We start from the raw sequence: 22,014 nt of genomic DNA on the forward strand, positions 1-22,014 counted from the left end.
AGCTGGGCAAGCCAGCTTGTGTCTTTTTTCCTTAACTAGGAAAACTGCTTGTTTTCTGCTGCAGGTAACTTTAAGATCTGCTTGTAGAATCATTTAGGTTGGAGGAGACTGAGATCATCTTCTGAGATCATCTGGTCTGGCATTTAACCTATCACTGCCAAGTCCACCATTAAACCATGTCGCTAAGCACTACGTCTATATGTGTTTCGAAGACCTCTAGGGATGGTGGCTCCACTACCTCCCTGGGCAGCCTGTTCCAATACTTCACAACCCTTTCAGTGATTTTTTTTTTTTTCTAATAACCAACCTAAACCTCCCCAAGCACAGCTTAAGGCCATTTCCTCATGAGTTATCACTTAGTGCCTGGGAGGTGAGACCGATCCCTACCTTGCCTTCTTCTAGGTTTTATGAAATTTTTGAAAATGACTTTCTGAGAATTGTCTACTTTGTTTCACCAGAATTTGTTCTGTCACTTTTAAAAAATATTGACCACATTTTCGTGTTTGCTTGGTCTTTCAGCATTTGTATTCTCTGGTGACTATTGTTGCAGGGCCTAACGCAGCTCATGTTATGTTTGAGTGTTTGGAATTTTTCACTGAGACAAGGATTGAGCCCTCAGCTCAGAAAATTCCCTCTGGTTTAAATACCAGCTGTTTGCCCTGTAAGGGATGAAATCTGATGGCCTTACTTTCTCACACAGGTGTACTCTGATGCTACAGCCCATGTTCTCTTGCTTACGGAATCTGTCTTTGTAATTACAGCTCCTTCGAATGACAATAGCAAAGCAAAGACTTGGAGATGATGAAGTTGGGGCTCGACACTTTGCAGCACATGAACGTGAGGATCTTGTCCAACAGTTGGAGAAGGCTCGAGAACAGGTAATAACGAAATGGGCACGCACTGTCATGTGTTACAGAGCTGGTGTAATAGCAAGTAAATGACAGCTGCTCTTGTGTTTTGAGAGCTGGCGGCTGATTAGCACTGCACATAGTGATGAAGGTGGTGGTTTTTTTTTACTGTTTTTTTTTTACTTTTTTTACTTTTTCTTATTGAGCACTGATTTAAGCATGCATGCATGGTGATTACCGAATTTACTGATCTCAGGAATTCCTTCTCAAGATGATTGATGATCCTCTTCTTGTAGTGTACAGCAACAACTTGTGAGAACAGTATCGTCGATGAAAGAGATGTAGTGAAAGCTGTTGTGCGTAGTATTCAACACAATATGTTGTGGCTGATGAATCAAATTCAATCAAACTCCTCTGAATCAAGTTTTCAGTAGGAGATTTAAGGTTGTTTGCTCTTCCTCCTATGTTTTAGCCATTCATCCCTTCCTTTTGAAAAAATCTTGAATAAGGCCTCTCTTCTTCCTACCTCAAGTCTGTATTACTGTTATGTACCATGCACTATGCAGCCCATCTTTCCCTAATACTGATTCATATCTTTGAGTCGTTTTTAGGGTTTATGTTTTCTGTTGATCCATGCTTATTTCTACCAATGACACGCTCAGTGAGCCATTCTGTGATCCAGGAGAAGGTGCAAATTTCTCTTTCTTAGTCTTCACTCCAAATGCAGTACTCCTCTAGTTTACCAGAAGGACTGCTGCCTGCACTTGCTCTTTTCCCAATTTGATTTGTTCTGTGACCTCTGTTCCCAAGTTCTCTATCTGTCCAGCACGTGGCTTCGTCACCTGTTTTTCTGTTGTCTTTCTCTAGCTTATCAGAGTTTTTTGAGCTGCACATGGAGACTTCTCAGCTCATTGCAGGCTTTATTCAACATTCAGTGTTTCCTCTCCTTGGAAGTTTGAAGCTCTTTGTCCCCGAGTATTTTCTATACTGGGCTCTTTCACCCTTTTGTTTAATACCAGAGCTCACCCTGCCAGTTCCATGCTGGCTTATTTAGTACTTTTCTCAGTTCCTTTTCTTACTCTGTGGAGCTTTATTGCTGAAAATCCTGTAATTAGTACAAATTCCCCATACTGTTTTTTTTTCTGTATTTTTTTTTTCTGTAAAAATTTACAGATTTTTTTTTTTAATTTCATCCTCCAAATTTGAAAAATTCTGATTTTGTTTAGTTTAACCTTGGAGTCCTGGAAATTCTGTCCTAAAACAAGCTTAATGTGTTCTTAGCAAAACTATTGTATGAATTAAGGTTTATTTTGCTGTTACCTTTTAGTCATTTTGTAGAAATTTTGCAAAAACAAGTGCAATTGCTAAGGTTATTTAAATTGAAATTAATAAAATAATACCAAAATAGGGTAAAAATACCGGAGGTTATAATCCTGGGAAAGACTTCTGACTTCCCAAAATCAATCCTGTTCAGACACATAGTGCTTGTTGTTGTTTTCAGTTTGTGCACTATGCAATTTTTTTCTAGACTTCAAAACAGTTCCTTTCTTTTCAGATTGAGACTCTGAGACATGATCTTCAAGCTGCACTGGATGAGTTACAGGATGTTAAAGAAGAACGCTCTTTTTACCAAGATAAATCTGACAGACTAAACCAAGAACTTAATCATGTCCTAGGAGGACACGAGAATCGTATCATTGACATAGATGCTCTGTGTATGGAGAACAGGTGAGTACACGACAAAGCTCCCTGAGTCACAACAAAACCTTAACGAAAATACATCCTAGAATTATAACTAAGAGATTTTAGTTATTTGTTTTGTCTATTTTGTCTCTGCTCTAGCCAACCCTCAAAGAATATTGAGAAAGTCAAGCTGCAGGAAATTACTAATGTTTTATTTGGCTACAGAGATGTAAGTGATATTCCCAAATATTGCTAAATGTGGACAAGCAAGAGAAGTGCAGGCCTTTTCATCCCCATCATTGTATGGGACCAAAACCAAGAATATTAAAAATCAGTACTTCAAGAAATCCTGGTGAGCTGTAATGGGCTAAGCCTGAATTGTAAACATGGATTTCAAGTACTCTTAGCTAATGGTTTTGGACATCTCACCACAGGGAGAGGTTGTCTACAGGGAACGATTTCCCAACAACGCTTTGCTTATGAACTTACTCTTGTAGATATTCTTGTCTCTGCTGTGGAAAAAAAAAAAAAAGTGTTTTATGGTCTCTGCTAAGGACAACAGAGAAGAGTTGCTGGCAGAGCTATGGCAGGTACCTCCCTTAATGTCAACAAGTACGTTAAAGTGACATAGAGCTTGTAAGACACTTTCCCTTTACAGAGACTTACACTTCAGGTAGGAAAGTGTAACACCAAAGGCATTAGTTCCTCCCAGCATTTCCAATGTTTTGTTTTGTTTTGTATGGCCTACCAAGTTCTGTATCAATTTAAGCCCCATGCTCCTGATGTCAGTGTCAATTTTTTTTCTTTTAAATTGCTACAAACCCTAATGCAGCAGCAATAGCACTACAAAAAAAGGATATTATATAAAACCTTTATACCCCAAAAATATATTTAATAGCTGTCTAATCCAAGTGCATTGACTTTGTAAGGAAGAAATGTATTGTTTTAGCTACTGTATACGATTTTTCAGCTATGCTTTTTGATCGCTAATGAGAAGTGCCATGTGAGTGAGTGATAACTGCAATGCAAAAGCTCTGCATTGTTGATCCTTGTGTTGACAAATATACATATCTTTAGGGTCCATCTTACAAGCTTTCAGGCACAGAGGACCCCAAAATCCGGAGGAACAATATGGTTGTGCAGGACTATTGACAAATGTAACAGAAGGCCAGCCTCCTTTTCTGATACAGTTTGTTTCCCTACTTAAATTTTGATGGGGTCAAGAGCAGTTAAGATTTTGTTGTTTTATCCCTCTGCAAACTGTAGATGGAAAACAATTCTCAGTAACTCAAAGAGAAGACATTCCACATAGTAAAGAGGAGCACTTGAGGCAATACTGAACCCAACGTGATGTAAAAGATGACTTTTTTTTTTTTCCAGGTATCTTCAAGAGAGATTAAAGCAACTTCAAGAGGAAGTGAACCTTCTTAAGTCTAATATTACTAAATATAAGGTAACATCCTCTCAATGTATATATCATCTAAACTGTGCTTTGTTGTTCGTGGAGGTTATTGTTCATTCTTGGGTTTATATGAATTAAAAGGACAAAATTATGCTGTCAAAGAAAAATCACTTTTAACATTCTGACAATATTAGCATGTATGAGTGTTACATGCTCAGTAATCTTGTAGGCTTTTCATCTGATGTAGAACAATGTGTCAACTATTAGGGGCACTTGGAAAAGTGAAGCAATTTTTATTCTATTTTTAAGTTCTGTGGCGGGTAGGTAAAAAGTAGCAAGTCACACAGTGTGTGGGAAACGGCTGCAGCTGCATTCCTGCCCCAAGCAGTTCTTGCCTCCCTGTTCCCTCATGGTACCACTGCTTGTTCCTAATGAGTGCTAAGTCTTCATGGGTCCTTCGTTCCTGGGTTAAGGTCTGTATTGTTGTGCAGTAAACCTTCAGGACTGAACCTAAAGGGCAAAATATTCTCGCTCTTTCCTGCAGTGAAGCACTTTCATTCTCTTCTGCATGTGATTTCGCAAAGTGGGAAAGGCATGTTAAGGCATGGGAATGGCTGTCTTAGGACCATCAGTAGGACTGCTTAACCATTTAGGTCACTGTGAAGCAGTCACAGCACTAATTTTTGTGAATGATCAAAAATTCTGAAAGTATTGCCAAGTTCATTTCAGTGTCTGTACATGTTCGTGATATTGGTATGTCAGAGTTTAAGTTTGTTCATGGGTGAGAGCTGAACATCTTGGTGGTCTCAGGGGTTTCACATAACTGTAGTTGTTTTGCAAGAGCTGGACTTTTGTAGCAGGATCGTTCTGCTATTAAGTCCTGAAAGTCAGTATTTCCTCCTGAAAGGGCTTCTAGAAGTCCTGATAGGAGGAGTTTGAATTTTCCATTTGAACTCTATCAAGAGAAATGCCGGGGAAGGTCTGATTTTGATCCTGACTGACACTGACTACAGAATACTGCAGCATCTTCATTGGCACTCATCAGTTTATTCAAAAATAGACAAGTCTTAAAAATGCATGGGGTTAGGGTAAGGGGTTGGAGAGACTACAATAAAGTGATTGCAATGAGGCAGGATGAGTCTTTTAACATTGCAAAATCTGTTTGTGCTGTAATATTCCAGGAAGATCACACTTCCATAGGATGTTGCCCCATAGTACACTATCCATAGGATACTATCAGTGTAGCTTCAGGCCCTGTGGAGAAGTTCTGAGACCAAAATCCAATTCAGATTTTTTACTCCTGATGAAAGGAGTGAAGTAGAACTTTTTTGGCTGCTGTTTTTCTAAGTGAGATATTTGTTGTTTCCTCAGAACGCACTAGAGAGGCGAAAAAATTCAAAGACTCATGGCAGATCCAGTAGCAGTGCTCTGACTGGCGTCCTGTCTGCAAAGCAAGGTATTACGTAAACGCAGCACAGTGTTGCGTGTCTCGTTGAATTCCTCTCATCTTACCTCTTAATTTCAGTAACACTTTCCTCACCAACCAAAACAAAATCTTTGTTTTCTTCTGTGTTTATTATCATGTGCTGTTTTTTCATCCTTTTCTCAGTTGACTCGATACAAAATTTGCCTCTTGAGTATTGCTTCTCCTTTTGGTACTCCTTTGCCATTCATTCTCTTCCCAGTCAGCTGGATCAAATGTATTCTTTCTTATCTGTAAGCCTGTTTGCAACTTTGACCCTGACAAATCACTTCTTTTTTCAGTCTCTCTCCTCAGCTAACAACGACAACCTCGATTCATATTCCAATGAAAAATATACAGGGGGATAGAGGAGGGGCCCTAAGTCAAATTTTCTGCTCCTTATATTCAGATGTTTGCAAAAAAATTTATTGTCCCATGTTTCTTTGTGGGAAGCAAAATGGCATAATCTCCCCCTTCAAACAAAAATTAAGATTAAAAAAAGAAAGGAAAGCAGAGTAGTAGGGAAAATTCACTGTGCCAAGCAGTGTACCGGTGTACCACCCTGCTGTGGAGGTGGTGGTACATTCATACACACACCTGAGATCAGTAGTGTTTGTTGTAGCAGGCTGAAAATATTTTTTGATTCCTTTTGTGTCCTCTTCTTCATATACTCGCGTATAAAGAGGCAGAGCCAGATTCTAGTTACAGAAGTAACTAGTGAACTTCCTGATGTGCTTGAAAGGTAAACAGGCTCTAAGCTGCAGAGGAAGTTCATGGGTGACTATTTTCACATCAATCTCAAATAACCTGAAGGATACAAGATTTACAAAAAGTAATATAAAAACTTCCTTGTGGGCTTATATTTTAATGTAAGTGAGAGAGAAATACCCCATTTTTTACCATCTGTAGGCCTCACTGGTTTAGCAGAATGAGTTTGTTTCCTCCTGAACAAAAGTCATTTTCCAAAAGCAGAATTAAATGAACAGAAAATGTGTCTGCCTCTTCTTGTTCTGGCAATTGCTGTGGAACAGCAGTCAGCTCACAAAGCCGCCGTCTTTCTGTCAGCTGCATATTACATTTCTCCTCTTTTGGTGTTGTTTGTTAGCTGAAGGAAAATTATATGTATTCATCGAAGTAATAATTCTTTGATGTTAAATAAATGTTTGTGTCACGTCTCTGTGCACGAGAAGCCAAAACTCATTTGTGTTTTTAACATTATAGTCCAAGAGTTGTTGTCGGAGGATCATGGATGTAGCCTTCCAGCCACGCCACAGTCCATTTCAGATCTCAAATCACTGGCCACTGCACTGTTGGAAACGATCCATGAAAAAAACATGGTCATACAACACCAAAGGCAAACGAACAAGTAGGTAGCACGACTTCTAAGTGAAATAGAACATACCAAGCCATGGCAAAGTCCTAGTTCTGGGGGAGTTTCAGGGAAATGGAAAGGAAGGTCTGTTTTCAGAGAGAATTCATTGTCATTGTTAACAGGTGGGTTCTTCAGGTTTTAGAACTGAAAGATCAGCTATATGTTTAGAGAAAAAAATATATTTTAAAGAGACCTGCCTGCTTCTGCTACACAAGGATTGATTCACAGTTCAGGTTGAAGATAAACCATAGGAAACTATTTGGTTTCCAGTAATGAAGTGGCATTTCTAGCAGGTAGTCTGTAGGGAGAGCCAAAGAAAAGCAGCCAGGAGGAAGGACACCTTTGAAATGGAGAAGATACACGATAAATCAAGTGTTAACAACAAACACTGGTGAGAACAGTAAATGACACACCTAGGAAAGGCTCTGAAAAGTTTTAATGTGACATTTGTCACAGGCCAGTAGCCTATGTATAATATGGATTGTAGCTGTTGCTCCTGTAGTTACTTGCCAAAAATGTTAGGAGATAAATGCAGTTATATTGCTACTGTATGATTTAGTTTATTTTTTTAAACCTGAACTGAACTTTCAAGGAGAATTTGTTTACCCTTAGCTGTTCTACTCATCAGTAGAATTCTTTGTACCTTGCACAGCACCTATCATGGCAGAATATCATCGTTTTTGACACATTTTCTGACATTCTGATACTATTGTCCTCATACGGTGTATGAAAATCAGAGCTAGGAAGTGTTCCTTGATGCTGCGCTCAGGTTTTTTGTTCGTTGTTTGTTTTTTTCTTTCTGGCTTTTTTTGGTGATTTGGAGGGGTTGTTTGCAACACTGAGTCACTACTGGTAATCAGAGGTTATTCAGGCTTTTCAAAAGCACATCAGGACCAGATGTCAGAAACAGGCAGACATCGTTCATGAAAGGAAGGAGTAGTACTGAAGTGCACTGTATTGCACTAGAATAGATGATTCATTTTGAAAATTCATAACTCTGATACTAGGCAGACTCCATTGCATAATTCTTAGTGATGTGGCAACAGAAGTGGAGGAGCAGTTTATAGCTGCTCTTAAATACTGTTGAGAAAGCAAATGCCTGATCAGCTAAAGGGAGACTAAAGGAAGAACGTAGCCCAGCTCAAGTAGATGGCAGCTCAGTCAATTCATGCCTTTTGTGTGTCGTGAAATGTAAGGGGAGTTCCTGCACCGAGCAGTGTTACTGGAGGGGCTCACAGCTGCTTACCCCCTTCTTGCTGCTGATGTAACATCAGCTGAGAAACATCTAGCGAGGAACTGCTGGTAGCTCAGGTGTAATTGATCTTTGCCTTTACATCCTGATATCGAGTCATGACCTCGTGTAATTATGTGCATATTCTTGCCTGTAACTGTAGCAAATTTCTTTCTTAATTTTATATCTCTTGCAGTCTCTCGCATCTTTCAAATGTATTGTTGTAGTGATGGCTTTACCTTCTGGTACCAGGGTCTGTTCTCATCTGTTGAGTACGGGCTTTCTTGAGATAAGCCTTCAGTAGGAGATACTATTTTATCTGTGTGCCAAACTGATCATCTGTAACCATTGAAGTCGAGGTTGGACACGTGCAATAATTAATATGTGATGCCCAACAGAAGATGAGGTCTTAGGGGGCAGTGATAATCCACCTCCCTCTGAAATACAGTGTGCTCAGAACTGCAGTGTTGTATTTGGCTCAGGATGCTTCAGGGGAAAAAACAGAATCATAAATCCTGGGAAGGAGTGAAGGGCAGTAACACTCCCGTGCAGTGTGCTTGTTCTTTTTGTCACCTTTGGCTTTAGTTGGATTAAAGAAGCTTTTAAGGAGCTAGGAAGAATGGGAGCTACTTCGTGTAGAAGCACCTAAGTCACAAAGGGGTTAAAGTGAAAAAGGGACGTGCAAGTAGGACATCAGAGAAAACTATCCCTTATTTCAGGTGCATTAGGTGGTTGTAGGGGTCACTTAATTACCACATAAACAATTAGGAGTAGAGGCTGATGACTTCTGAAAATGGGTAAGAAACTGCCCAGCTGTTGGAGCAAGTCAGAGGTGAGACTGAGGGCACTGCACGGGTGAAACAGGTGGCTCCACAGACTCATAGTAGATGCATTCTTTGCTTGAAGACATCGCTCCATTCAAAGGAGGAGAAGGAAATGGGGCTAGAGAGAAATGGTTTGACAGACGGTTTTACATAAATAGAAGTCTTCTCCTTTATCCCTCTTCTCCTGTTTGCCCAGCTTTTCCTGTGCAAAGAGCTTGTTTGGAGAACAGAGTTGATCTTTCAGATTGTTACATGAAAAAGGTGAGATTCAGCTGGGTAGAGAACATGAGATTTTTGGAGTGGTTGTTTCTTTCAGGGAAGAAATACTTCTGATATTTGATAGACAATTAATCTGTGAGTGATTCTGTTCTCAGGAAGTGGGACTCTTCAGACCATATGAACTTACTTCCCTCCCAACAGTTAGTGTACTCCAAAGCCAAAACCTGTTTTGTTGCGCGAAGATCGAAATACAGCTCTGTAAGTTTAAATAATAGGATAGTAGATTTGCATTTTGATTAAATAAAGAAATATCAAGACTATTTTTTTTTTACTTAGATTGTAATTTGGCTGTGCTGTTGAAGTTGACTTTCTGCTGTTATCCTGTTGTTAAAATCATCCGTTATTACCACTTGCTCTTGGAACAGGCACACTCTCATTCTTGCTGATTTTCTAAATATGTGGCATGATAAAAGGAACCGTGGGAGGATATGCCTAGAAATGAGTGGGCTAAATCCAGCCTGTAATTTTTTAGCTCCATTTTTACAAGATAAAGGCCTACAGGAAAGCTGGAGAGGGATTCTCTATCAGGGAGTGTAGTGATAGGACAAGGGGGTAATGGTTTTAAAGTAAAAGAGGATAGATTTAGGAAGATAGGAAGAAATTGTTTACTCAGAGGGTGGTGAGGCCCTGGCACAGGTTGCAAAGAGAAGCTGTGGATGCCCTGTTCCTAGAAGTGCTCAAGGCCAGGCTGGATGGGGCTTTGAGCAACCTGGTCTTGTAGGAGGTGTCCCCTCCAACCCAATGATTTATGAAAATATGATCTATGATTTAAGAAAAAAAGTTATATGGCAAGAAGCTGGGTCAGTTTGCCCATGGGATTGGTATCTACTACTGCCAAGTTTAAGAAGCAGCCTATCTTTTTCCTCTCAAGCACATTAGCTTAATTTGAAAAAGCAGTTGTAAATGAATTCTGTATGCAGTAATGTGTTGCCAGATTAAATAGTCACATAAATGTGAAAATCAACAGCCCTAACCCTGCCTAGAAAATGGATAAAAATCTTTTTGGCTTCCACCAGCAATAAGCAGTTAGTTATATGCTCTTTCTTAATGCAATTTGTTCATGAAATTGCCAGCACTCATGCAAGCCAGATGAGTTTAGAAACCGCTCTCCTGCTTAGACATGTTGCACTGATTTTAACATTACTTGGGCAAGCTTGGTCATGGCCAGAAGCACAACAAGGGGTTGTGTTAACCTGTGACCTGTTCCAGAGCTAGAACTAAGCTGAAGGTGAGGCTGAAGGGAGCTCAGGTGCTGTAAATCAGCACAGCTCCCTTGAGGCTGTGCTCATGTGCATTGGGAGTACTAGAAGGGAGTTTCTGTATTCAGGTGGGAGCGTTGCTGCCCTTACGGGACCAACAGATTCCTCTAAAACCTTGTCCTGGAAGGAGGCTTAGACAACCTCCCTTGCTGCGTTAGACGCGTGACCAGAGAGCAATGGGAATAGCTCCAGGCACCTTTGTCAGTGACACAATCCTCTTGTAGTCAAAGGATCTGGTCCATGATGGCTAGAGGTAGAAAATAGATTAGGGCTGCTAATCGGATACTACCTAAACAGCATCTTCCAAAATACCTGCTGGTCCAGGCTACCACAGCTCGGTCTTTCCACGGCGCATGTGGAGGTGCCAAATTACTTCGATCACAGTGGAAAGGGGCAAACCGTGCTGTTTGCAGGATTTCCAATAAACATTTATTTAAGACTCACAGCTTTTTGTAGGATTAATTTCTCCCATACCTCTCTTCAAATAATGTGGTTTGGTGCGAACCAGAATCGTACTCAACAGGGAATGTATTATGCTCTGTGCCTGAATGAAAGCAGCATCGTTAAGTATTGTCCTCTCTTCCTGCTGAGCAGTGTTCAGAGCTGCAGGATGGTCCTCATACATGAGAACCTGCAACAAAGCTGAAAAAAAATAAGTGTCTGTTGTCTCTTCAGAGGCTTCAGTAGGAATTACCAGGATAGATTTGCTCCAGAATCTTTAGAAATAGTGTGATACAGCAGATAAATGAATTATAAAGCTTAAGAGAAGGAAGAGAAGAGTGATTTTGCTATTGTCCGAATAACAAGAGCAGTAACGGTAACTGAACTTAATCTAGAGAGTGGAATTTGCGTGTTTATTGAAATTGACAGGGAGGGCAGTATCTTTTCCCCCCTTTCTGCCTTGGAACTATGGGTGAACTACTTATTAAAATAACGAGGCGTGACCCATTTGTAGTGACAATCATTAGCCACATCAGCTTTGTTTTGTTGGCTCTCTGGCAGAGTTAACATTGGAAGGAATCTTGCATGATTTCTTTGTTCCCTGCCCCTTAGCCAGGGGATTTCCATATCCTTCAGCTGACCTTCAGCGAGCCCTTAGGGCAATGCAGCACACCAGGATATGGACATAGAGCTGTTAAATCTGAGCCCCTTGTATCAGAAGGAAGCATTCTGAAAGCAAAATCTAGACTTGAACGATTTTGATTGTCTCTGGAGACAACAGCATTAGATCCATCATAACCTTGGTGGTCTGGCTGGTTATTGAATTTCAGTGGAGAAATAACTGCTGCCACACTCGCCCCTCTGCTAGTACACAGGATGGGCTGCTTGCTTGCTAATTGCTATATACCCCTTGTGCCACCCAGTGCTTACTTCAATGTTCATTATGAGCTTTCTCTTTTACAGCCTGTCTCATCCTGGCATTTTTGTGGTCTTTAAAATACTTCCAGGCTTCCCTTCTGTCATTGCAGAGCCCTCACATCAGAGATTTCAGAAATTCTTAGTCTTTGTTAATCGATTTTCCTAGCCCATTTAATATTTGCTGGTTTTGCTGTCCGTCATCTTCCAGACTCTGTCATCTTGTCAGTAATGACATTCCCAGGTTGCTCAGATGTTTGCAGCATAAAGCCCTAGGTGGAGAGCATGCAGTGCAGTATTACACGGCCCTGGCGAGCTTGGGAAGATGATGTTGCCTTGCTGTGTTGTGTTGTGCTGCTTCTCAGCATTCAGTTCAAATTTAACTGACTTATCCCATTGCTGTAATTTGATGAGTAAAACTTGCTGCCCATTATCTCTGCTGTCATGTTTAGAATTGCTGTCTGAGAGAAAAAAACAGGTTTTTCACTCTGTGTATTGTTTGGGATTTATTTAAAGACTTCTGACTCTGGGAGACTTGCTGTGCCTGTGAGAGAAACACTTTCAAAAATTCATTGGGGGAAAAAAAAAAGCTTTCTTTGCAAGATAGGAATCTCGCATTTGATCTTGGGAGAGAATTAAAACTGAAAGTTAAATCCTGCAGGAGAGCTAACCGCAAATAGTATTTATGTAGGAATCACATATAAAAGAGATGACCCAAGAAATGCAGTGGAAACTAAGAGAGGGTGGGTGATAAAGGCACTAAAGAGCTTGAAGCTTTTTAGTAAAGAAGAAGAGTTCAGCACTTAAGAGAGATGTAGCAGCAAGGCAATTTGTTGCTGCATTAAGCAATCTTAGTGATAGACAAACCCTTGTGAATAACAGTAGGCCAAAATCGTGACTAGAACTTCAAAATTAATCCATATATTGGATTTTGCATATTTAGATCACATAGCCCTTACCTTCCAAATTTAGCTGCAGAGAAAGTAAAAGGAACTGGGAAGACAGATTTGCAAGCAAAGGAAATAGAAATACTGCAAGTTGCTATTCTTGGTCCGTAATGTGCAAAGGTTGACTGTCTAGTACATCCTAGATCTTCTTTTTTAAATCTTTTTTTTTTTTTTAATCATGGGATAAGTTAGACAACTAAATTTCATTTTCTCTAAACTCTGGGGGAGGCTGTCTGTTGCCATTAGTAAAAAGTGGGAATTGTGAACAGGTTTACTACACTAGTCAAGTAGCAAGTTAAAAATTCAATTGCAGTCATGTAAACAATCAGGCTTTGGTTACCTTACTAAGACAAGGAATCCCCTCTCAGCTGAATATTTCTGATTTTTTTTCTTTGTTGTTTTCTTTTTTTCAAAGAATTTTAGGTAATCGAGTGGCAGAACTTGAAAAGAAGTTAAGAACTTTGGAAATCGCTGGTTTGTGGAGTCTTCCAGGTTAGTAAAAATTCAAGAGAACAGCTTGCATTATGTAGTTTTCATGGACAGATTTGCATTTAAGAAAAGCTTGGCTATAATTTTTTAAATGACAGTTATTTTATGAATGTGCAGTATTTTGTGAATGATGGCATTTTGTGAAGCACGTTTGCAAAATTAGAAACCTCTAATAAACATTGAGTTGAAACCGAAGCTCGCTATGCTATTTAAACCCTATTTCCAGTATGGATACAACAAAATAACTATTGGCAATAATCAAATTGTCTTCATAGTTTGCAAAGAAAAAGAAGAAAGGCAAAAACTTTGAGCTATTTTATTTAAGCAGTTGTATAAAATGATACACATAGGATAATAGCCATGATGTTTTTCAACAGGTTTTTTGATTAATTTTGTACTTTTTGTAACTTCCATGGTTTTTATTGCTGTATTTCATAATGTTTTTCTGTAGAATGATAATCTCTAAGAAACTGGAACTGTAAATGATCTGAAATTTTCTAGTCCCTCTCTCTAGAACAGGATTATTCCCTGTAGCATCTTAAGTATTGTATTTGGTTTAAATTACTCAAGTAATGGGAGATTAATCTGCTTCCTAATAGACCTTGCTGTTAGGAAAATGGGCAATATTTAATTTACATTTTCTTTTTGCTTCTTTTCTTCCCATTACACCTAATTGTATCTTTTTTAACCACTGTAAATTATGCTGCTCCATTGTTGGTGTTTGCACCATTAGGCATTGTTGTTTACAGCTTCCTAGCAGTGGGGGTGGGAGCTAGTATAGTTCAGGCTTCTGGGTTTTTGGCTCTGTGTTTTTATACCCAAGCTTTTAATCTAGAAGAAAAACATTTGACAAAGCTGAAGAGAACTAGTGAAAAAGCAATGTGGCCTAATGGGGTATATTTCTGCCTGTTGCAGGCATTCTGAATCATCTTTCTGGAACTGGCTTTCACTGGGGCTTTCCAGAACTGAAAGTCCCAAATTTGTTCCCCTGGGTTACTCTTCAGTTAGGCATCTAATGCGCATACAGTGCTGGGAGCATTTGTCCCTCCCCACGTTCTCCAAAAAGTGGAGGTGAAATATTTGGCAAGATCCTGCTAATAGAGTTCTGTACATTAGTACAAATGTGTATCATAAGCTTAAAGGGTTAATGTAGGGCTGGTTGTGTTTTTTTTCCCCCCAAAAATACCGTTCCATGGAATTAGTACACTAATAAGAGCAGTGTTTCTAATCTTTACAAAATGTATTAAAAAGAACAACAAGCAGTGGGAACTAATTGCTCCGTTGTTGGTCTGTGTAGGTAAGACATCAAATTAATATTTATACAATAACAACTGTCTCTTTCCTTCTTTTCTTTTGCTGCCTGAAGGCCTGAGCTACAATGTCTCAGTGGGATTTGGGAGTAGGTTCTGCTTGACATATATATTTTTAGTAACTGATTCTAGCAGTGCATTAAATATTATGACTGCATGTAAATAAATGGAAATGTTATCTGAACATTTTTATATCTGTCAGGTTAAGATGTTCAGTCAAGTGAATTAGATGACCACAAGAGAAATAGAGGCTGCTCTACGAGGCACTTTGTTTAAATTGAGGAAAACAGTAAGGAAGGATGATCCTTAATAGTTGTAAATGAATTTTCCAGTAGCTTATGAATTCTGTTGAACACCAAGGTTGGTTTGTTAGTTTGCTGCCTTCTTTTTAAATCAAGAGTGTAGTTTTGTTTCCAAATGCACTGTAGTCCCGATGTGGTCAGAAAGAGCCTTGCAACAACTGCTGGGTTGCCATGTTTCTTTTCAGAGTGTGGAAAGCTTCTGCTCCATAAAACAGCAGCATGTAATAGGTAGCATTGGAAATAGCATAACGGACTCTGCAGCTGAATCTGAGCTTGGGTGAGAGGCAGAACACAGAGGCTATCTCACCTAGGCAGTCTTAAATCCAAAGAGAAGCATTATATGGTTTTGAGTTGAATTTCTGTCTCTGGAAGAGTATGCAGATGAAAGCTGATGTTCAGTCTGCCCCTGAAAGATATGCACTTTATAAATTGAAGGGTTTTAATCTGAACTCAACGTTCCCACTTGGGCATTGTTGTCTGTATAACATTTAAAGCATCCATTGTCACCATGATATTAGTACCTTCCAAATGCTGTTAATAAATGATGTTAATAAATTTCACCCTATTGAAAAAAGAGCTTGACTGCTTCTAACTTTTTTGTTAGGTGACATATTGGTCATCTGCCTTTTGTGCAATGCATGAATCAACTATGGGGAAGCTAAATGAAGAGGAAGCATATGTTTTAATTTTCGAAATGGTTGATCTGGTAGCATAAGTTCAGTTTCTGTAGAAGTTCTGCCTATTGCAAACTTCGGCTTCCCCTGTTTGGAAAACGGGCTTTAATTGAATGAGTATTTGGGGAGGTTCATTGCTAAAAATAAAGCAACCTTGGTCATAGATTTACCTCTGTTTTCTTCTTATGAGCCCACTTGTCTTGAGAAGGAGGCAGAGGATGTGATGCTGACAGAAGCATTTGATTCTTTGCCTTGTCTTACATACGTTATGGTTGGTTCAAATATGCATGTGTAATTATTCTTAGCATTAAAATGAACTAAACACCAGCCTAGTCCTCTTACACTAAGATGGCACTAGATATTCAGATAAGTGAGACTGTATTTTTCAAAATCTGTCAGTTCCTGAAAATTCCAGATTTCCACTGAAAAAAAAAAAAAAGCCTAAAGGAAAGATTGAGCCATGACTCAGCCTTTCCCTGCCTGGGTTGTTAGGAAGGTTTCTGTGCTGCCTCTTGCTCTTCAGTAACCAGCGAGGAGCAGGGGCCAGGCAGAATTAACGGGCTCAGCAGCTGCTGTGTTGGAGGCTGTTTGAATGGAGCAGAGGTTCTACGTGGATCCCCAAGCCTGGGAATCTTGTAGAGGAGTTCATTTCTCCTGGAGAAGACAGCAAATGAATGTGCTCCTATTGAAAACCGGTCTGCTTGTTCTGAGATCTGTATGCTTTTCACCAAAGCCCTTTAAAATTCATTAAATAGAGCAACTCTGCATGAAGCCGTATGGGTTATGAAATTGAGCTTCCACGGCAGCTAATTAAAATTCCCCATGTGTAATCCAACTTCACATCTTGATGCAAAGAATAGAGCACAGCAACAGCCGCGTCCCTCCTTCGTGAGTGGTTGGGAGTCACTGTTAATAAATAAATATATACGGGGCTCTTCGGGCCACATCTGTGGCTAAGCTGTGTGGATACTGAACTTATTTTATGTAACCAAGTTGGTTTTCAGAGAAAAATGTGAAGGTGAATGTGTTTGCTGTGTAAATGCTGGCTGGAAGTCAAGAAGTTTCTTTTTTGAAGCTTGTAAGGGTCTGTAGCTGAGGCTTTACTTCTTTTTTTTTCATTCTACCAAAAAAATAATTCTCTGCTTTCCACTTAACTGTTAAGAGTGGTTCCCCCCCAAATTCTTTAGTTATAATCCTTTTGAATTTGGCCTCCTCCACTGTGTTCTTTTGGATCTTTTAGACATTGGCTACTTCTGACCATGCGTATGAATATAAGGTATTGCTGTACGACTAGTTCCCTGTTTGATTTAATTCTACTTCCACACAGAAATTCCTTCAGTGTTGCAGGAAAGTGCATTCTTTTAGGGGCCTTTGCATTTTGGAATAGCCATCAGATTTGTTTTGCCTTTTTTATTTCCTTTAGATTTAATTAATTTTGCCGTACACTTGGGGCAAGGGCTGTACTTTGTTGTCAGTTAATTATTTCTTTTTATTACTTGCTATCGCAGAGGCAGAATTCTGATGCATACTTGACAGTGGGATCAAAGCTTGACAAGGTCAATGCTTCTAAAGCATTAATTGCATTCGCATTGCTGCAGTATACACCCCAACATGCTAAGGATATTAAAAAGTCATTAATACCTCCAGTATCAAGGTCTTTACAGGCGGCGTGCTCCAAAGCAGTTAGAGACTGGGGCGGCCCAGTTTGATGCCGAGGGAACAGCTTGACTTTCACTCTCCCTCAGGAGGTACCAGAACTTTCTCAGGGAAGGATTTATTCGGGGTATCTCCTGACCTGGTGCCCTTTCCAAAGTCCTTGTCTTGGATGGGTGATTAGATTTAGGATGTCGCCTTAAGGTGAAATGTACAAGCAGATTTAGAGGGGAGAAGTGGTTGTTACATAAATGTCCATTCTTATGGAGATAAATAGAGCAGGAGCTTGCCACCTTCCCAGCCATTAGTTATCGGCTGGCAGTTGTTCTGGAGGCCACGCAAACACCACGCTTAGCTGATCTTGCAAATTTCTTGCCACCTTCCCTCTAGGTTTAAGGTAATGTCAGTCACTACGAGCACAAGCATCCTGAATAGTGGAGGACTTCCTAAAGAGTCTGCAGGTGTTGCTTTCTGTATTGCTAACGTATGTAAAGACTGGGCATCTACAGCAAAGTCCTCAGCTGAAGAGTTTCTTGCACAATTTTCTCAGCAAAAGAGCTGGAAAATTGCCCTTGTGCATTTGGCTCCAAACAAAAATGCTCAGAAGCGTCTGGGGAATTTTCAGGTTAAAATCCCTCCAGTTCCCTAGCAGTGTCTGCTGGTTTGCTGCCTCAGCTCTGGCTTGCCTCATAGTTGTGCTAATCTTTACATTTATTTTTATTTTTTTAAGGAAACGTTGTAGTACATATATGAGCCTGTAGTGTAAAAGTACACAGGTGATAGGAGGCAGGGTGATAAGAGTACAGAGTCAGTGCTGAGCACTTGCTGGCAATGGCATGCAAATGATCCGTGTATTAATATAGCCTTACCCCAGATTACTTACTGCAAAACTTTTGGTATGATCTGATTTGTAATAACCTGAATTGTATGGTGAATACAATTTGCTGAATATAGCACCTGCTCTTCTTTCAAAGGTTGTCCTTTGCTCTGCAATGTGTCTAAAAAAATAAATAATAATTACCTTTCGTTATTTTTCTTTATTTGACTTACATGTTCCAGCTATGCTATAAAATACTTTATTTCCATGCTGTAGAAGGATCATTTGAGATGCTTTTCTGGTTCTGTACTTCTTTTCATGGCACTGGAAAAAAAGGAGTTAAGCTGTAGGATCTGTGTGAATATCATTAGTGAACGATGAGTGCAATTAGCGAATTAATGGTTCTAACACTTTGATTGTTTCAGGTGGAAAGGACACCATAACGTTCAGTGACCCAGCCTTGCCTGTTATACAGCGGTCTAGGTCACCGTTGTTAGCATTTACTGAGAAGCCGCAGCAAACTGAAGTACAAGGTGAGCACCTGGACCGTAAGGAACATGATGAGAGCTGAGCACACATTTCTTTCTAAATAAAATGTAATTTTCATGCTGGGATAGCAGAAGGCAAAGTTTCAGTGGTCACTGAGATTGAATAAATCATCCACAAGTAAAATGGATAGCTGGTCCCTGTACAAAGAGCAAAGAAACCGCTGAAAAATGACTGTTGAAGAGATTGCCCAGCGCTAGGCATCAGGTCGTACACCTCCAAGAATTTTCATGCCAGATAACTTGATACTGTGACAAGTTATTCATGCCTTCTGTGTTAGCCTCCTGCTCTTTTTCCCTCCCTTAGAGTGCACAGTAGGAGAGCAGTCTGTGGAACTGGCTTAGCACTTTGCTGCATTAAAGCTGATACCTAGATGAAAGGCTTCCTGATTGCACCCAGTAAATTGAAATAAGCCCCCCTCATTTTCCCAGATAAATTGACTGTGCTTTTTTAAAGTCTTCCACGTGTTTTGTTCAAAACTTTCCCCAATAGCAAGCATTAACATCTCTCCAAAGTCAAGCCTAACTTTATGTGACAGTAGCAAAAAGATAGTGTTTTCCTGATAACCTCAATTTTTTCCTGAGTTTTTCATAATGGTCAGGAGATAGGTGATTGTGTCTGCCTATCAGTGCTTGGATAAGGTCTTTAATGGACACAATATTCTGGTATGCCCAGATCTTACTCGGCTAACCATGAAGCATCATAAACAATTTATTTGTTAGTCCTGAAACTAAATAGGTTGTGGCTTAATTTTGATTTTATTATCCATATCATCATCTGATAAAACTTGACAGCCGGACTGATCATTTTTTATAATCTTGCTCAGCTGATATTTTTGCTAAAAATAAGAAGTGAAACTATAGTGAGTAGTTCTCCAGTGAGTAATAACAACTCATAAATATTCATTTTTTTTGCCTGCTTAATCATTGATTTTTAATTAAATCTGCAGTTACTGAAGGTATTTACTTGGTGGTATTACGTTCTTTCCTTTCCTGTCCTAGGTGAGGTTGGTATTACAGTTTTGATTAAAGCTGCCTGTCAAATCTCATCAGACCTTGTTTCTGTTGTTGTGTAGCGCTGCCAAACGTTCACTCTGGACTGAAGCTTTCCATGATGTATTTTCTACTTCAGCTGATTTTTTTTAATGTCAGCCAAGTAACTTTTTTGTGTCTCTAATTCTGATAACCACTTTTTTTTTTTTTTTAATAAAAAACCATGCAAACATGTAATATATCTATAATTAATGGACAAGGAATTTACAAATGGGAAAAGATTTCCACCCCTGAGAAGATAGGCAGGAGTTTTCATCCCATTCTAAGCACAGGAGTGAGGAATCCAAATTCTGTCATTGAAGGCAAGATGTGATAAAGGCTAAAAGGAGGATAAGAAGTGGGCAGAGTATATGGAGGGACCGGGTAAACAAAGAGATACCATGCAGGAGCACAGATCCCAACAGGAAGAGATCACTGGAAGAAAACAGCCTTGAAGAGAAGACAGCCAAGGATTAGGCCTGTGGCAGTTATCAGAAAAATTGGCTCCCAGTAGGTCATCCTCTTTACCCCTTCCCATTTCATAACTGTAACAGAGAAATCCCGTGATTAAATTGTGGTGGATTAAGAAATTACTGCTCTGCCTGCACAAACAGCTTGCTTTTAATTTGTATGTGGCACAGGGTACCTGGTAACCTGCAGTGAGAACTCAGACAAACTTAAAACCCAGCTCTGTGACAGTTTAAATAAACGAGGTCAACTTCTTGGTGACAGAGGAGCACGTCCATGGGCCAGCCTGCCAGCTGCTGGGGAAGCCATACCTTCTAGCAGTAGATGGAGCAATAACTTCTTCCATTGTTCCAGATCCTTTTTCTGGAGGATTTTGTGCTTTCCATTTTCCCTTCGAAGCCTGGAAAAGAAGCAGCGCGTTTTCAGCTGCAGGGTATCTCCTCCTTGGAGCTGACAGCTCTTCTGCAGTCAGCAGCTCCATGGGAGTGATGCACTGTCAACTTCTGTGCTGCTTTACACAGAGGATGACTGCCTGGAGTTGAGTTTTAGGAATTTGCTCCACACTGCAATTTTTGATCTCTGCAGCCTGCCTCCAAAATCTGGGGGAATTTGGCAACTAAGAAGACAGGAATGTGTTCATCAGCCTTTATTCACCGAGCAAGTATGACCTCAGTTTAAAAGTATTCCAGCAATAAAAACAAAACCACTTTTACTTTATTATTAGCTGACTGATCAGTTGAATGACAACAGATAAGTGGAATAGAAATGAGATTCTTGCATATTTTTAAATGCTGGGCCTGAGGTCAGTCAACTGTGGCCCTATAAACACTACCATGGATATTTAATGTGTGTTTGGCCCAGAAAATCTTTCTATCCTTTGAGCTAACATACATTTTTTACCAGAACCTTCTGTAATACATAAAATGTTGCTCTAGCTAGATGTACAGATAATCAGAGGCCCTTTTTCAGGCCTTTTTGATCAAATCTATCTGCTTACCATGATCTCATCAAGCCCTGTTCTGGCCTGTAATTATTATCAGTTTCAATTAGGCTGGATGGTAGAAGTCTGTAGGATATACTGTGCAGTTCCTGTGTGAAAATGCATAATGACATAGTACAGGCACATGAATTAAAGACTGTGTCCTGCCACAAAACCTCTCTGCATCCAGCGCACCCAATATAGGGTGTCGTGTGATGGATTGTACGGGAACATCAGAGCCACTGGGGAACAGCTCTCTTTTTATCGTCACTGGTGAACACATTGTTCCTGTTGTACTGCCTGTGCTCCATTTCAAGCACTCTCTGAAGACAAAAGTACTGTTTTTCTGTGAACTTCACACAAATTCTTCTTCTATGAATGATTTATCTTCACAGCACTGCAGCGAGGTGATGGGGTGGTGTTATCCCTCTGTAGGAGGAAACCGTGTCACACAAAGAGCAATGCAAAGTCCCCTCTAATTTTGAGTGCCAAGTGGAGGTGCCTAAGTTTTAGCTATTTTTAGAGCACGGAGAGTACGTGTGTTCAAATATATAATGTGAGCACAGCAGTGCTGCAAATCAAGCTCCGAGTTTCCAGCTGAGCACTCAGATAATGAGGATTAGATCCAGTGGGTGATCACCTTTTGAAAGTTAATTTATCCCTGCCTTTTCCACAGAGTTAAATCCCAGCTCTTCAGAGTGACTTTCCCGGCTTCCTTAATGGTAGTTAGACTGTCTGTTCCCTTCGTGCCCACCCTTGTCTCACTCAGTCAGCAGCTCCCAGCTTATAAATGAGGCAGGGCTGGTAGAGGCAGTAGGCTCCTGCACTGTACAGCTCAGATCCCGCCCCGCAGCCAGTCTGCTCCGTGCATTGAGCAGGGTGGGATTCCTGTGGGAGAAATCCAGGAAGTGCTCCTGTACTAAAAGGTAATGCACATGCACTGCAAGAGCCATTTGGAGCTGTCGGAGCAGCCCTACTTCTGGCATTTCCCAATTTTTCTTATTTGACTCCACAAGCTGATTTTCAGTGAGGCTTTTTGTCCTAAGCAAAGACGAGGACAAATTCATTCTCTTACAGAGCTG

General features: G+C 40.1%; 1 protein-coding gene across 3 annotated transcripts in view; it reads left to right on the forward strand.

Annotated features, from left to right (window-relative positions):
- The window catches only part of CCDC149 (coiled-coil domain containing 149), a 48,927-nt gene that overhangs the window by 23,159 nt on the left and 3,754 nt on the right, over window positions 1-22,014 (forward strand). For 2 of the 3 annotated variants that reach the window (XM_032187229.1, XM_032187230.1), the window contains exons 5-12: window positions 762-878; window positions 2,404-2,576; window positions 3,912-3,984; window positions 5,305-5,389; window positions 6,617-6,761; window positions 13,079-13,155; window positions 14,519-14,551; window positions 18,334-18,441. In XM_032187229.1, the coding sequence (XP_032043120.1) occupies window positions 762-878; window positions 2,404-2,576; window positions 3,912-3,984; window positions 5,305-5,389; window positions 6,617-6,761; window positions 13,079-13,155; window positions 14,519-14,551; window positions 18,334-18,441 (811 nt within the window). The remainder of the gene's footprint in view (window positions 1-761; window positions 879-2,403; window positions 2,577-3,911; window positions 3,985-5,304; window positions 5,390-6,616; window positions 6,762-13,078; window positions 13,156-14,518; window positions 14,552-18,333; window positions 18,442-22,014) is intronic. The other variant, XM_032187231.1, reaches the window with a different exon arrangement.

The sequence above is a fragment of the Aythya fuligula genome, chromosome 4 (assembly GCF_009819795.1).
Source record: "Aythya fuligula isolate bAytFul2 chromosome 4, bAytFul2.pri, whole genome shotgun sequence".
Lineage (NCBI taxonomy): Eukaryota > Metazoa > Chordata > Aves > Anseriformes > Anatidae > Aythya > Aythya fuligula.